The 17283-nt window shown below is 40.3% G+C and overlaps 1 protein-coding gene across 3 annotated transcripts in view; it reads left to right on the top strand.

Moving 5' to 3' along the window:
* The window catches only part of ZNF512 (zinc finger protein 512), a 31730-nt gene that overhangs the window by 8024 nt on the left and 6423 nt on the right, over positions 1-17283 (top strand). Inside the window, exons 3-12 of one of the 3 annotated variants that reach the window (XM_006747003.2) lie at positions 3100-3281; positions 3940-4035; positions 4331-4414; positions 5299-5423; positions 5952-6038; positions 6452-6550; positions 7155-7322; positions 9843-10037; positions 16179-16280; positions 17209-17271. In XM_006747003.2, coding sequence (XP_006747066.1) covers positions 3100-3281; positions 3940-4035; positions 4331-4414; positions 5299-5423; positions 5952-6038; positions 6452-6550; positions 7155-7322; positions 9843-10037; positions 16179-16280; positions 17209-17271 — 1201 coding nt within the window. Of the gene's footprint in view, positions 1-3096; positions 3282-3939; positions 4036-4330; positions 4415-5298; positions 5424-5951; positions 6039-6451; positions 6551-7154; positions 7323-9842; positions 10038-16178; positions 16281-17208; positions 17272-17283 lie in introns of all 3 variants that reach the window. The other 2 variants (XM_006747002.3, XM_031017814.2) reach the window with 2 other exon arrangements.

Below are 17283 nucleotides of genomic sequence, written 5' to 3'. Positions count from 1 at the left end.
CTCTTTTTCCTTTCCTACTGAGCCCATTCTGTTATTATTTTAAATACTGTATTTTTCAGTTCTAAAATTTCAATTAATTCTTTTTTATGGTTTCTTTTTTTCTGCTGAGAATTCCTACCTTTTCCTTCACTTCAAGTGTGTTTTCCTTTATTTCATGGAGCATATTTATAATAGCTGCTTTTTTTTTTTTTTTTTAAGATTTTATTTATTTGTCAGAGAGAGCACAAGCAGGGGGAGAGGCAGGCAGAGGGAGAAGCAGGCTCCCTGCTGAGCAAGGAGCCCGATGCAGGACTCAATTCTAGGACCCTGGGATCGTGACCTGAGCCAAAGGCAGACACTTAACCCACTGAGCCACCTAGGCGTCCCTATAATAGCTGCTTTAAATCTTTGATAGTTCTAACATCTGGATCATCTTGGGGTTGACATTTGTTCATTATCTGTTCCTTTTGGAGTTATGCACATTTTCCTGGTTCTTTGTGTGTTGCATAATTTTGGGATTTATTCCCAAGATTGTGAATGTTATTTGTATAGACGTTGGGTCTTTTTAGAATCTTCTGGGAGATCATTGCTGTTTTTATTTTAGCAAGTAACCTGCTTACTGTTCAGACCATAAGTTCTGTTTTGCCTTCTGAGGGCATTGGTTCAATCTTAGTTCCATTCTTTGAGTCTTTGCTATGTTGGTTTAGGTCTGTCTTGAATAGCTCAGGGGTTTGTCTAAGACTTTTCCAGGCGTTTCAAGTCTTGTTTCATTTCTTCAAGCTTTTGATACATTGGTTTGGGTCTGTCTTTTACTAAGCAGCTCAGGGGTTAGCCTGAGACTTGTGCAGTTTGTTCAAATCTTATTTCATTTTTCGAAGTCTTTGCTAAGCTGGTTTGCATATGTTGCACACATATGTAGTTCAGATTAAGCTGTGATTTGTGTGGATTCATACACAGAATTATGGGATCGTCTTCTTTGACTGTCTCTTATCCACAGTTCCCTCACACATTTTAGTCTATAGAGGCCCTTTTCCTGGTTTCTCTGGCCAATAAGATAGAGTTTCTATTGGAATTTAGGCTGCCCATGCTACTCTGCAAATGGGGCCCCCTTATTGCATTGCCACATGTGTGGGAAAACAAAATGGGGAAACACACCCCCTGTGAGTCACTTCTCCCAGTTTTGACTCCTCTCCACCATCCACCTGCTTTGTTTACTTTTCAGAGTCCAGGATTTTTAGTTGTAATCAGTGGGAGGAATGGGCTGTAGTGGCCTAATGTACCATGGCAGAATCAGGACTTTGCTGTATTAAATTTGTAATTTTGGATCTCATGTGCAGAGAATGGAAAAATCATTCTTCCCTGTTCATAGCATACCGACATCATCAGTGCCTGTTGTTTTTTGTTTTCCCTGTTTCCATTTCCATTCCCTTACAGAGACAACCATGTTAGCAAGTTTGATATTTGTCCTAAAATATTTATGAATCCTTGTAAAATAGCTAGTGTTGTTTACATGTATATTTGTTTTTAATTTACCAAATTGACATTAAGTCTTACTCTGTTTCTTCTTTTTTCTTTTAAAGATTTATTTATTTATTTCTGGGGAGAGAGAGAGTGTGTGTGTGAGTGTGCATGTGCACTCGGAGGAGGGGCAGAGGGAAAGGGAGAGAGAATCTCAAGCAGACTCAGAGCCTGATGCAGGGCTCGATCTCATAGCCCTGAGATCATGACCTGAGCCACTGAAACCAAGAGTTGGATGCTTAACTGACTGGACCACTCAGGCACCCCTGTTTCTTTTTTCATTCAGTAGTATGCTTTTTGGTTATGTTCATGTCTCTGTATGTAGAAATGGTTCATTGCTTCCAACAACTACATAGTATTCCATAGTAGGCATGTATCATATTTTACTTATATATTTTCTTAAGAATGGTCACCTGTGGGGGCACCTGGGTGGCTCAGTCCTTAAGCATCTGCCTTCGGCTCAGGTCATGATCCCAGGGTCCCTGCTCAGCAGGAAGCCTGCTTCTCCCTTTCCTGCTCCCCCCGCTTGTGTTCTCTCTCCCTCTGTCAAATAAATAAATAAAATCTTAAAAAAAAAAAAAAAAAAAGAATGGTCACCTGTGTTACTTCCATCTCCTTACCACAAACCTTTCTGTTATTCTTATCAGCTCTGCCACTAAATGTTATCTAGAATCTGCTAACTACAAAACCTTTGTTCAAGTCCTTATCATCTCTTTTCCATACTGTTAACAATAAGCTGCTAACGCTTCTCCCTTTATTCACTTTTCCTCCATGGGTCATCTTCCATATAGCATCCAGAGTGAACTTTCTAAGCCATAAACCTAACGCAGGCCTCACACAGATCTTTAGCTGGAAAAGGGATGTCTCGAGGTCCTTGGACCACACTTTGAGAACTGCTGCTCCTCTGTGCATTCTGAATGACCTAGAAGATACTTTGTAGTTACTGGGTAATGTTTGTTAACTACATACTGACTGGTCTTAGATTTGGGAATTTGGATCTAGCTGTATACCAGACTTCCCTGGCCAGCTTACCTCAGACAAGGTAGCAGCACCCTTCCTTTAACTATGGGAGCTAAGAATCATGTTGCCTAAATAAGACAGGACAGCCCTGACACCATGTTTAGGGAGGCAGCTAAGGCAGAGGGAAGATGGATCAGACTAGGGCCCTACAAACTGTTCTTTTCCTTCTTTGTTCTCAGGGATACTATTTAGTTACTGTCCCTCTGTCAGAGAAGTAGGGAGGCCTGGACATACCTGGTTACTGATCCAGGGGATCTTCTAAAGGATCATAGAACACCCTATTACTTTGACTACTTTCTTTTCTTTGATCAATCTAGGAAAGAATGCCTGCTTGGGCTGCAGAGTGATCATTAATGTGGACTGCTTTCTCTTATTACAATGAAGTATAATAATAATTTTATATGTTGTATTTGATCAACCATTGTAATTGTTAGATTACAATCTCAATTCTGTTTTTATTATCAGGCTTCTTAGTTTTTGCATAGGTAACTAACTTGTCTTCTTACGATATAAAATAATTAACAGGAACATTACTTCAGATCCTCCTTTGTGGTATATATATTTGTGTCATATTAATAGCAGGACCCAGTGCTCCATAAAGGATAATAGTTTCCAGTACACTATCCCTCATGATGACTCCTTAAGTGGCTCATCGTCTGCCTCTTCATGTGAGCCAGTGAGTGATTTTCCACCGTCCTTCCGAAAATCGACCTACTGGATGAAGATGAGAAGGGTCAAGCCAGCTGCTGCTTCCCGTGTAGAAGGTACCACTATCTCCGTCTTATTTCAAAGGCAGAGCACTCTCTAGGTAGCTGTTGTAAATGGCTCTTAAAGTATTAAGGATCACATATGTGTATCTCACATTTGTGTTAGGCCGCCACATACTATTCAACTTTGTGAACTGCCCTTCTATTTTAGAGTGAAATTCTGCTGATCTTCACTCCTCTAGATTCGGCTGTTTTCAGCCTTTCCTCTTCACAAGATTTGAACTTCTTTCGCATTGTTGCAGTTTGGTCCTCTGTTGAAGTTTAGGGGCTGGTGTAAGGGTGATTCTGGGTGTAATAGTCTTGGTGGGCATAGTCTCAAGGGTCCTTAGTAGCCCTTTATCTGGAACAATTCTTCTACTTCAGTGTTAGCCTTGAATCAAGATCAAAGAAGCACATTGCCTGAAGGCTCGCATTACTCATAGGGAACAATTGATCACTTGGGTGGAGAACAGTAAAAAGGGAAAAGTGGAGGTTGAGTGAGTTAGTGAAGTTTACCAACTTGCCTAAAAATGTCAAAACACTTCTGTGAGGCTTGTGCTCACTGATGATCTTTCTCAATGATGATCTTGTGAATGATGGTTTGAAGGCAGGCCGAGATGTTCACTTGTAAGCCATATTGAGGGTTTTGTTTGTTTCTTTTTGTACGGTATTTCAGGGTCAGGTGGAGTATCAACCAAAGGCAAAAGGAAACCCAGGCAGGAAGAAGATGAAGACTATCGAGAATTTCCTCAGAAGAAGCATAAGCTTTATGGTAAGGGAGTAACTTTGCTCATTCTCTTTCCTTGGGTGCCTGGGCTTTATTCTTTAGAGGTACAGGAGAGATCTTAGGTTTTGGCCCTTGAAGCACTGTTGAGCCCTTTCATTTTTTGGCTCGAATGGCTTCCATCTTGCCTGACTTTACCCGTTTTTTCTGTTACAACCTAAGGGAGTCAGTTGGTTGAGGGAGTCGGGCACAGGGTGTTGAGAAGAGGAAGGAAGAGATTTTGGTAGTAGAGAGGGGGTAGCAAAGTTGACATGTTGGGCTTCAAGTTTCTGTCTTGTGTCAGGGAGGAAGCAACGGACTAGAACTCAACCTAATCCCAAATCCCAGGCTCGTCGTATTCGGAAGGAACCACCAGCTTATGCAGCAGGTATGTTTTCTGTTGGAAGCTTTGGGGTATCTAGTTCTCACACCCTGTTTTTGTTGTTGGTTGTGGTGGTTAAGGAATGATGTAGCAAAGAGTTTCTTTAAGGAGGCAGTTATTAGGGGCATGGGTTTGGAGGCTAGTCAGACCCTTGTTGAAGTTTTGGCTCTTAATTGGTTTTCTGGCCTGCCGCCATCTAGTAACTTCTGCAAACTTCGGTTTCCTTGTCTCTAAGTAGGGATAATGAGGGCAGTCAGAATTTTCATGGAGATTAAACGGGATAAAAACATTTCACAAAGTCTCAGGCACACAGGAAACACTCAGCAAACTGGCTGTTATATATCTCAGTATCTCCTTGTTATATGCTGCTTTGAAAGTGTTGCCCATTGGGCACCTGGGTGGCTCAGTTGGTTAAGCGACTGCCTTCAGCTCAGGTCATGATCCTGGAGTCCCGGGATCGAGTCCCGCATCGGGCTCCCTGCTCAGCAGGGAGTCTGCTTCTCCCTCTGACCTTCCTCCCTCTCATGCTCTCTCTATCTCATTGTCTCTCTCAAATAAATAAATAAAATCTTTAAAAAAAAAAAAGAAAGTGTTGCCCATTGTCACTTATACCTCAGTAAAGCTAGAAAAAAAATGTTGCCCAGTTCTGTAAGCCGCTGGGTTTTTGAGTGGTGCTCAGATGGTTTTTATGATGGGAAATTGAGTAGGTGTTTCAGAAATTCCTCACTGACTGAAAAAAGAATTATTTCTAGAAATTATATGCAGCAAGAGTCTTTTCCCCAGAAAGGGAACAAACCATTTTTATGATACTTTTACTAAGTTTCAGGATTGTGCTTTTTGTTTCTAGAGAATTCTGCAGATTATGAGGTTTTCCTTTTTCTCCTTTGTAGGCAGTTTGGAGGAACAGTGGTACTTAGAAATCGTGGATAAAGGCAGTGTCTCCTGTCCTACCTGCCAGGCAGTGGGGAGAAAGACCATAGAGGGCTTAAAGAAACACATGGAGACCTGCAAACAGGTTAGAGATTTTGTGGCCTTTCGTGACAGTTATGATCTTTCCCCATACCTTGGACATCTGTTGCTGTGTCGGGTGTATTGATGACTGTGGAAAAGCAGCAGCATTGTGTTATGAGGAAAACAGAGGCTTTTGAGTCTGACAGACTTGGGTTTGAATCTTCACTCAGCCACTTACTGGTTGTGTCATTTAGCTTTTTTATGTGTGGACGTCGGTTTTCTCATTTATAAGAGAGAGAAAATAATTTTGTGCAGCCCCTGAGAGGATAAGAAAGCAATAATACAGGCTAAGTGCCCATCCCATTACTTGGCAAATAGTTGGCACTTAGTAAATGGTAATTCTTACTACTTTAAAAATGAGTTGCTTTTACTTTGTTCTTGAGGACATGACACTGATGTGGGATTTTGAGATTCATTGACTGTTGAGTTTGGGAAATAAAGGAGATACAGTCGAGAGCATCTGAGTAGGACTTTTTAACATTCTGTTTCTTTGTTGAACAGCCTGGCACTGAGCAGTATTTCTTCCTCGCAGGAAATGTTTACGTGTCATCATTGTGGGAAACAGCTTCGTTCACTGGCAGGGATGAAGTATCACGTCATGGCAAATCATAATAGCTTGGTAAGAGTGTCTTCTGTCCCATATAAGCCTGTGTGGTGTTTGCATGTCTTTACATAGATGAGTGTGGATAACCCAGTGGAGGTGGCTAAGGCTCTGGGGCTTTTTAGGGGTGTAAGAACACCCTTTTGATAGAAGGATTATGCACAATGAAACCTTTGTGGTGGGTATTTATGTGTTTAGGTTAGCTCCAAAGGTTCATCTCCTCGAAGATAGAGGCTCTGGACTCTTATTTGCATTGCATTTGCTTCCTTGTCTGTCTAGGAGAAGATGGAGAAAGCCAAGGGTCAGATAACTAAGCTTCATGGGCATCGGCTTAGGTGCTAGTCCAGTCCTTGATTCTCCTATGATATCATTTTTTTCTGTATCTGTCTTTTCCATGAATCATCTGCTTGTTTGCTTCTCTTGCTTTCTAGCCCATTTTGAAGGCTGGAGATGAAATAGATGAGCCAAGTGAGAGAGAACGGCTCCGAACAGTTCTAAAGAGACTGGGAAAGCTCAGGTGCATGCGTGAGGTAAGAGCCCAAGGACAGCGTCTCCTTTAGCCTGGAGTCTTGAGTCAATGTCTTGTTACTTTCTTCCATTTCTCCTCCTTCTTTCTTGTAGACCTGGTTCTGTGTCACCTTCCAGCATAAGAGTGGCTCCTGCTTTTCCAGGTGTTTTGAATTCATGAATAGTTCTTTATTTTTCTTTCTCATCTCCACAAACTTACTTTTCTCCCCTTTTTCTTTGTTCAAAGGGGTTCCTTTACCACCCATCTTTAGTGTGATGAAAGGCTCCCAGTAATCTCCCTGTGAGGAGCTTTGGCATTGCTGGGTGTTTGCTACCGGGGCGGAGTTGAGTCACAGACCAGAGAGGAAGGTCTACCACAGAGGAAACACACAGTGCTAGTTTACTGAATGCTGACTAAACTGATTGAATATCACTCTTGGTGGTAGACAGGACAGCTGTTTGGGCAGGTACAAGGGACAAGGAAGGGCTGTGCTAATGGGAAGTGTTGGAGAGGGTCTAGCGATGTCAAAGGACCTATTTATATGATGTGGTTGAGTCTTTTGTGGCTGTTGAGAGATCATGTCAAAAGATGTAAGATTATAGTTCAGGCCTCTCTCCTGTGTTCAGAGTTGCTCTAGTAGCTTCACCAGCATCATGGGATATCTGTACCATGTCAGAAAATGTGGCAAAGGGGCTGCAGAGCTGGAGGAGATGACCCTGAAATGTCACCACTGTGGAAAGCCATATAAATCGAAGGCTGGACTTGCGTATCACCTGAGGTCAGAGCATGGGCCTGTGAGTACTGATTACTTTCCAGACCCTGTTTGGGGATCTATTTTGTGGTGACTACTTACCCTTACATCTTCCCATACATCCTTGGTTCCTCATTTGTATCCCTTTTTAATCTTTGAATGCTTTTGTTTTCTCTTGTTTTTCCTTGGTTCTCTTTTTTCTGCCTTTTGAACATAATTAGGTTAGAGAAATCAAAGTTCAGTGTTTAATCTGTGCAGAAGTAAACTCATTATTATATTTTTAAAGCTTAAGGCGTTCCCGTTTAGCTAGAAATTTTGCGGAAATCTCTGTCCAGCTGGTTCTTTTGTCCCAATTTTTTGGTCTTGACATTTTTTTCTTGATTTCTAGGCTTGCCCCACCTCATGTTTTTTTTAGAGTTAAGTTTCAAGGTATAATTTACATATGGTAATTAATATTCACCCTTTTTAGTGTACAGTTTTAAGAGTTTTGACAAATACATACAGTCATGTAGTCACCACCACATTCAAGATATAGAACGGTTTGTCCACTGATCTATTTTCTGTCCCTATGGTTTTGCTTTTTGCAGAATAGCATATAAATGGAGTCATACAATGTATAGCCTTTTGAGTCTGGCTTCTTTCACTTAGCATAACACATTTGAGATTCATCCATGTGTTGCATGTATCATTAATTTATTTCTTTTTATTTCTGTCTAGGATTCCATTGTATGGATGTTTCACAGTTTCTTTATCCATTCACCAGTTGAAGAACATTTGGGTTGTTTCCATTTTTTGGCAATTATGAATAAAGCTGCTATAAACATTCATATAAAAGGCTTTTGTTTGAAACTAAATTTTAATTTCTCTTGGGTAAATACTTAGCAATGGGATTGCTAGGTTGAATCATAAATATATGTTTAACTTTATAAGAAACTGCCAAACTGGTTTTCAAAGTGGCTGTGCCATTTTGCATTCTCACTGGCAAAAATGAGAATTCCAGTTTTTTGTGTCCTTGTCAGGACTTGCTATTGCCGGTATCATTTTTTCTTAATCCATTCTGTTAGGTATGCAGTGGTATTTCCCTGCAGTTTAAATTTGCATTTCCCTAATGACTAATGACATTAACCATCCTTTCATGTGCTTATTGGCAATGTGGGTCATTAGTGAAGTGTCTGTCCTCTTTAGTGAAGTGGCCATTGCAATCCTTTTTTTATTACTGTAGTTTTATTGTCTTACTATTAAGTTTTGAAAATATTCTGAGTTTTTAATGTATTTTGGACAAAAGTCCCTTATCAAATACATGTCTTGTAAATATTTTCTCCCAGCCTTAGCTAGTCTTTTAATTTTTGGACAGTGTTTTTCAAAGAGTAGAATTCTTAACTTCGATAAAGTTCAATTTATCTTTTTTTCCTTTTATGGATAATGCTTTTGTTGTATCTGAGATACGTTGGCCAACCCAAGGTACAGTTTTCTATTGCTGCTATAAAAAAAAAATTACAAAATTAATGGCCTAAACAACACAACTGTATGAACTCAGTTTATTAAGCCAGAAGTCCAGGTATAGCACGGCTCAGCTGGCTCCCCTGCGTAGAACCTCACCAGGCTGGCATCAGAGTGTCAGTAGGGCTATTCCTTTCTGGAGGCTCAAGGGGGAGAATCTGTCTTGAGGCTCATTAAAATTAAGAATTGAGTTCCATGCAGTTGTAGGACCTCATTTCCTTGCTTGCTGTAGGCTAGGAATTGTTCTCAGCTTCTGAAGGCCATCTGCATTCTCTTGCTTGTGGTTTCCTTCATCTTCAAGTCAGCAGATGTATTGAGTCTCTCTCACGCTCTGAATCTCTCCTGCCTTTTCTTCTGTCACACCTCTCTTACTTAAGGTCAACTAATTTTGGACTTTAAAAATTAGATCTACAAAGTACCTTTCCATCAGCATGTAGATTAGTGTTTGGTTGAATAGCTGATGACTGTAGCTTAGCCAGGGTGACATCAAAAAAACCATCATACCCAGGATTACAAAAATTTCCTCCCATGCTTTCTTCTAGAAGTTTTACAGTTATATGGTCTACATTTGATTCATTTTCAGTTAATTTTTTTTTTAAATATTTTATTTATTTGAGAGAGAGAATGAGAGAGAGAGAGCACATGAAAGGGGGGAGGGTCAGAGGGAGAAGCAGACTCCCTGCTGAGCAGGGAGCCCGATGCGGGACTCGATCCTGGGACTCCAGGATCATGACCTGAGCCGAAGGCAGTCGCTTAACCAACTGAGCCACCCAGGCGCCCCATTTTCAGTTAATTTTTATATGTAGTATTAGATACGGGTTGAGGTTCATGTCTTTGCACACGGCTGTGTCTTGACCTTTAACCACTTTGACTTATTAAAACAATATCCGAAGAAGTTTTTTTTAACCAACAAAATATTCATTAAGGTGGTGGAGCTTTATGCTAATGGTTAGCAAGCTAGTAAATAGCTTTTGATACTTTAGCAGGAAGGATAGCCTTTAATCATTGGCTCTGATGGAAGCCACTTCTCAGGCCTGTGTTTTGCTATGTCTCATTCTTGCAGATCTCATTCTATCCAGAGTCAGGACAGCCAGAGTGCTTAAAGGAGATGAGCCTGGAGCCAAAGAGTGGGGGTCGAGTTCAGAGGCGTTCTGCCAAGATAGCTGTATACCACCTGCAGGAGCTGGCTTCTGCTGAACTGGCCAAGGAATGGCCTAAGAGGAAGGTGCTTCAGGATTTGGTACCTGATGATCGGAAGGTAAAGTAGAAACTTAAAGTATTAATTTAGAACTGTGTCTGATACTGTGCTTTCTATATATGGAAAAGTAAATGCACTTGGCTACGTGATAAATGATATTTTGCTTCTTTATTCTTAGAGATGGAACATGTCTGATCCAGCTTCAGTGTTTGGGTTCATGTGGGTCCTAGAGAGACAGTCTGTTTCAGAAGTTTCTTAAGGAACCCTCTTAATTTTAGACTATTTCCAGAGGGAACCGGAATTCCCAGATTAGTTTTTTGCCTAGTCGTTGCCCAGTGTGTTTCCATTTTGTTAGTTAGTAGTTTGTGTTTAGTTTAGGTAAATGCTTTCAACTTGTTTTTCTAGCCACAGAACTCCTCTCCCTACCCACTCTGTTTTCCAAATGAAAGCTTATATAAAACACCAGTATGTAAAATAACTGAAAACGGAGTCACTCTGAATAACTAGGGGTAGTGAGCCCAAAGCCTTGTCTGCTTGGCCTTCTCCTTGATACTTTTATCATTCCCTCCACGTACTTCTGCAGGGTGTAGGACCCAGCTTGGAAGCCTTTAGTTTAAAATAGATCATAGACCAGAGGAACATTATTTGGCCAAGAGGAGACAAGGGGTATATGACTTATGGGAGTAGTCGTGGGAAGGGCTTGGGAGGATATACAGTGAGAATTAAGATTAGAGCTAAGGACGTATTACTCTCCATGGTACGGACAAGAACAGTTTAGATTTGGCTTAGGGCTTAGACTCATGTGAGAGGAATGTTGTATGTTAAAAGAAAATGGGTCAAATTTTAGAAGTTGATACCTCTTATTTGGCCTAAAAATCAGTCCTACAGGTGTCCAAGGAGTAGGATCCTGTTTTTGAATATCAGATTATCCTTTCTTCTTTTAGACTTACTGCTACTTTCTTCCTGCCACAGGCTAAAGTATATGGTTATCTAAATTCAGTTTAAATGTGAATTTTGTACAGTGATATGTATATTGTGATATTGTAGTCCAACTGTTTTCACTGTGCATGGTCTGTGGTAGAGAATTTGACATAAATATTTGTTAGCTCACTGATAAGTTTTAATAGTCTTATCTAGCAGATACTTTTCTAAAATCAGCTGTTTTATATTTTGACATTGTGTCGGCTAAGGGAATTATCATTTTGTTTTTTAAATTAAAAATTTAGGGGTAACTTGGGGCTCAGTCAGTTAAGCTCAGGTCGTAATCTCAGGGTTGTGAGATCAAGCCCTGCGTCGGGTCAGCACTGGATGTGGAGCCTGCTTAAGATTCTCTCTCTCCTTCTCCCTGTGGCGCTCCCCCCCAATAAAGTAAAATAAAAATTTAATTTCTTTGAATAGATTATACATTCTTGTCATTCAAAAGTCAAAATGGGGATAAACATTGAGATATCTCACTCTCACCCTATCCTTGTTCTGTCCTGTCTCCATGGGTTAACCATTGTTACTGGTTTCTTGTGTGTCCTTCCAATGTTTCTTTTTTAAGAGTTTATTTATTTATTTGACAGGGAGAGAGAGAGAGAGTGCACAAGCAGGGGAATAGCAGAGGGAGCTGCAGAAGGAGGGGGAGAAGGAGACTCCCCACTGAGCAGGGAGCCTGATGTGGGTCTCAATCCCAGGACTCTGGGATCATGACCTGAGTCGAAGGCAGCCGCTTAACTGACTGAGCCACCCAGGCGCCCCCTTCCAGTGTTTCTTGATACAAATACAAGCAATATTGTCTAGGAAAAAACTCTTGTGTTTTCCTTTGCTCTCACACTACTGCACACTTAAACTTCTGACACCAGGTTTGTGGGTTTTTCCCACACAGACCAATTTTCTAGCACCATCTGGGTGTCCTACAAATAATTCAGTTCTGACACTATCTCCCTGGAGTTGGTGTCAGATCCTACAAGTTAAGGGCTCAGTCCCACAGGACTGCTCCGATTTCAGATGCCAGTCACAAGTCTCAGGTTGTCACCTGTACTTCTGACTGATTTGGCTATAAATTGGGGTTCCCATAACTCCGTCCTTGGTTTTGATAATTTGCTAGATTGGCTTACAGAATTCAGGGAAACATGTTTACTGGTTTGTTATAAAGGATATAATAAAACCTACAGATGAACAATCAGATGAAAAATAGAGTGAGGTCTGGAAGAGTCCCAAGCATAGGACCTCCTGTCCCTGTGGAGTTGGGGGTATATCACCCCCTGGGCACATATATATGCTCATCAATCCAGAAGCTCTCTGAACCCCATAATTTTGGGATTTTTATGGAGGCTTCATCATGTAGGCATGATTGATTAACTCCATTTTTAGCTCCTTTCCTTCTCCAGAGAATGGGGAATGGGTCTGAAAGTTCCAAGCTTCAAGTCATGGCTTGGTCTTTCTGGTGACTAGCCCCCCACCCAGGAGCCTACCAAGAATTGGGGGATTATGAAAAGGGATTATGAGCTCTGTGTCAAATACTGGTATTACTCCGGAACTTAGGAGTTTTAGGAGCTCTCTGTCAGGAACCAGGGTCAAAAATGAAGTACCAACAGGAACTGAGGGCAGAGACCAATATATATTTTTTATTATTTCACAAATATATATCCTTTTTGGAAAACTTTTTTATTTGGAAATAATTTTAGACTTGCAGAGCCATTGCAAAGTTAGTACAGAGTTCCCATCTGCTCTTTACCTGGCTTCCTCTAATGCCAGTATCCTACATAACCAATAACATAGTATCCCATCAGGATCCCATAATAGGATACCATCAGGATCTCACATTTAATTCTCTTTACTGTGTCTCCTTAGTCTCTTCCCATCTGTTATAATTCTTCTGGCTTTTTTTTTGTTTGTTTTTTGTTTTTTGTGCTCTTGATACTTTGAAGAGGACGGGCTGGTTATTTGGTAGAATATCTCTAATAGGGATTTGTCTAGTGTTTTCTTGAGATTAGATTGAGGGTCCTATGTTTTTATCAAGAATACCACTGAAGCAGTGTTGGCCCTTCTCAGTGCACCATATCAGGAAGTATATGATATTGATGTGTCTTTTTACTGGTGTTAACTTTGATCACTTGATGAGGATGTGTTGTCCAGTTTTCTCCAAGGCAAAATTACAGTTTTCCCCCTTGTAATTAGTGAATATTTTGTGGGGGGATTGACACTATGCAACTACCCTTATCATACTTCTGCCCACTGCAACAATTATTATTATGGTTGTTTGCCTAATGATGTTTAGTACTTCCATTATTTCTTCCACAGTTATTAATTGGAATTCTGTCAGAAAGATACATCCTTTTCTTCTGTTAATCTGCTTATATCAGTATGGACTCATGGATATTTTATTGTAGCATTATAATACGGTGCTGTTATTGTTATTAGTTTTGTGGCACAAACTGTCCCAGAGTTGGCCATCAAGAGCTCTTCCAAGTGGGCCCCTGTGTCTTTTTGACATGCTGCTATCATTTTTTTGAATACTTTGTTACTTTTTGACACCATGAGATGCTGTAGGGTCATCTCATATATTCCCTGCCCTAGCCCTGGAATCAACCATTTCTCCAAGGAATCCTGATTTCTTTTATTGGAGAATATATTTAAAAACCAAGATTTGAATGGTAGGTGTATTCATTCCTGCTGGGGTGTTATTGCTTCTGGGCCCTCTTGGTGGATAGAGCTAGGAGATATATATATATATATATATATATATACACACACACATATATATGTAAGTATGTGAGTGTGTGTGTGTGTGTGTGTGTGTATGCATATCCAAGGGTGCATACGTATATGCATATACATATATATGTATACTTATGGGTCATACACACACTCTGTTCATTTTTTTTTTTTTTTTTAAGATTTCATTTATCCATTTGAGAGAGCGAGGGAGCGGGTGAGGGGAGGAGCAGAGGGAGAGGGACAAGCAGACTCCACGCTGAGTGCAGAGCGCAACGTGGGGTTTGATCCAGGACCCTGAGATCATGACCTGAGGTGAAATTTAAGAGTTGGCTGCTTAACTGACTGCACCACCCAGGCTCCCTCTCTCTTGTGTTCATTTTTATGTCTCTCTATCTGTATACATATTTAAGGCCGTGATACCATCAATTCCAGTCCAACACCGCAAGTTTCGTTCTTGTCTTCCTCTGTGCTTATTTGTAACTCCTTTCTCCAGCAGTGAGAGACCTGGCTCTCATTGTGTACAATATATTTACTTATTTGCTTAGTGCTAGTATAACATAGTTTTACAGTTGTTTTCCCATACCCCTGTAAAAACAGATTTACTAACTAGAGAACAGTATTTGTTACAGTTCTTTTCATCTTTGGCCTTATACTGTATAATCAGAGTACTATTTTGTAGTTACTTAGATTGGTTCCCCCCTTTCATTAGGTTTCTTATTTGTAATCATTAGGTTCATATGTTACATTACATTTTGGGTTCCCCATATGTCCTGTTTAATTGAAAGTAGTCATTTATCTTGGGGGTATGTGAAACATTACCGTAGTTCTAAAAGTCAGACCTGTATTAAAGGTCTTCTTAGAGAAGGGCCACTGGTCTCTTCCCAGTTGTCCTGTTCCTAGTACCCTTTTATTTTCATCCTATTCCCACCCTGCTCCCCACAAAGATAACCACACTCAGTAGTTTCTGGTTTATCCTTCTTATATTTTTATGGGATGGATGGCCAGATTTTTTTTTTTTTATGTTATGTTAATCACCATACATTAATGCGTATTTTCTTATATTCTTTTCTTTCTTACGTAGGTACTTTTTTTGTACTTCGCTCTATTTCACTTAAAAGTATATCCTGGAAATCACTCCATATGTGTTCATTGAGATTACTCTCATTTCTTTTTTTTAATAGCTGCATAAATATGATAGTTTATTATATGAATATAATAGTTTTTATAAATATTCTGCTATCACTATAAAAGGATTTTAGATGGACCCATATACACTAGCTGCAGAGGAGAGGAGGTGCTTATAAATAAAGCCAGCTCTGTGCTCTGACTCCTTTTATTGATTTGCCAGAGTTTCTTTATGGTGCCTTCCTTCCTTCCCCTTACCTCTGTGGGCTTTGGTTCTGTTTTTCTGTCTCAGTATCTGTTTCAGATACTTATTTTTTTCAAGCAGGAGGATCGTTTACTCACTGGAAATATAGCTGTTACCTGTGGTGGACTTTGTAAGAACTGTCTCTCCAGGTGCTAGCTGTCTCTTTTCTGGAAACTACAGCTGCAGTTTTAAGAAGAGACTAACTTGTGTCAAAGCACATGAAGGCGAGTGTGAGGAATAGTTAATTCTACTTGGGCAGTAGAAGGAAAGATGGTGTGTTCCATCCCCAGAGTTCTCTCACATCTTTGTTTTAGGTTGAACATCAGTGTTTTTGTTTGAATTTTTAAAATACCAAAAATTGGGGTGCCTGGGTGGCTCAGTTGGTTAAGCGTCTGCCTTTGGCTCAGGTCATGATCCCAGGGTCCTGGGATTAGTCCTGCTTTGATTCCAGGGAGCCCGAGCAGGGAGCCTACTTCTCCCTCTCCCTCTGCCCCTCCCCCTGCTTGTGCTCTCTCTCGCTATCTCTTGTCTCTCTCTCAAATAAATAAATAAAATCTTAAAAAAAAAAACAACCCAGAATTAACATGACACCTTTGAAGAAATGCAGAGGAGCAGGGAAAAAACATTAAAACCACTCAAAATTCCACCACCCAGAGACAACTACTGTTAACATGTTCATTTATAGCCTTCTAGCCTTTTCCCCATCTACATATATTTCTACTGAATGTATTATAAATGTGTGTGTATATGTGTACCCTGTAAAGTATACATATGATAAGTATATTTGATATACAGTACATATTTGTATCCCTGTCTTTTTTGTAACAAGTGTTTTAACTGTGTAAATGTTCTGTCATTAAGCTTTTTCAAACTATAGATGAAGTGCTATATCTGAAAGTCTCCTGCCCTCTCTTAAAAGTCAGACTTCCTAAGATTAAACAGTAGACAGTTGTCCTTACCAGTTTCAGGTAAATTTGTATTTAAAGGTCTTACATACTACAGTTTTTCTGCATATGGAAGTATGCTTGTTGAAGTCCAGAATTACATAACCTGAAGAGTTGTGTGTGAAACTTTTGGGGTGTTTTGGTTGGAAATCGGATTCCTCCAATAAAATGTTTCTTGTCTTGTAGTTAAAATATACTCGCCCTGGGCTACCTACCTTCAGCCAGGAAGTCCTACACAAATGGAAGTCAGATATCAAGAAATATCATCGCATTCAGTGCCCTAACCAGGTGGTTCTTTCTCATTCATTTATTCAGTAAATGTTTATCAAACTGTTGTTTCAGTTATTTATTCCATCATGACGAAGTACCTGAACCTCAGTGGTTTAAAACATCAATTATTGTATTTGTTCAGAATTCTGTAAATCACTAATTCTGCCAGGGCTCAGAGAACATTCTCCTGTTGTACACGGCACCCGCTGGGATCACTCGTGGGTTGTGTTTAGCTGCAAGCTTGGATGGGACCTCAATGTCCAAGATGGCTTCTGTGTAACTAATTTGGCTGGGAGCTCGGCTGTCCACATGGCCTCTCTCCATCAGAGTGTAGTGGGTTACCAGCAGGGTACGTGGCAACTGACTTCTGAGTATCCCAAGAACATGAAGGTGGAAGCTGCAGATCTCTTAGGCCTAGCTTCAGAATCTGTTCAGCATCATTTCCATGGCATTCTGTTGGTCAGAGGAATCACAGGGTTCACCCAGATTCAAAGGGAGGGTAAGCAGACTCCACTTCTCACAGGGAAGAGTGGCAGAGAATTTCCAGCCATCTTTAACCTACCACAGCTATATATGCAGTACTTGGGGAAGGAGCAGATACTCAAGAAATAGACACATTTGTACTGAAGAAGACAGATTAAAAAAAAAATCTTACTGTGCAATTTTCTGTTTCTCTAAGCGTCAGAGAAAAAGTCCCAGGGAAGAGAATATCTTAAGCTTTTCTAAACAGCTTGTTCACTTTTTTTTTTTTTTCTTTAAACCTGTCCTTGGTTTTCTCTTTTTGCTTTTGTGGCTTATGTGTGAATTCTTTTCCTGTTTGGTTTGCAATATAATTTATTGGGCTGCTTCCTCCAAATGTACGGTTGGTCAGTGTAAACGACCAGATTGCTAAGAGAAGGATGAGGTTTGGTATAATCTTCACATTATTTCTTCTTCTCTTTTTCAGGGTTGTGAGGCTGTCTACAGTAGTGTATCAGGCCTTAAAGCTCACCTGGGCTCTTGTACCTTGGTTTGTAACTTT

Source organism: Leptonychotes weddellii, chromosome 10 (genome assembly GCF_054177405.1).
Source record: "Leptonychotes weddellii isolate Sample4059 chromosome 10, ASM5417740v2, whole genome shotgun sequence".
Lineage (NCBI taxonomy): Eukaryota > Metazoa > Chordata > Mammalia > Carnivora > Phocidae > Leptonychotes > Leptonychotes weddellii.
This window is presented reverse-complemented; position numbering and strand designations above follow the sequence as displayed.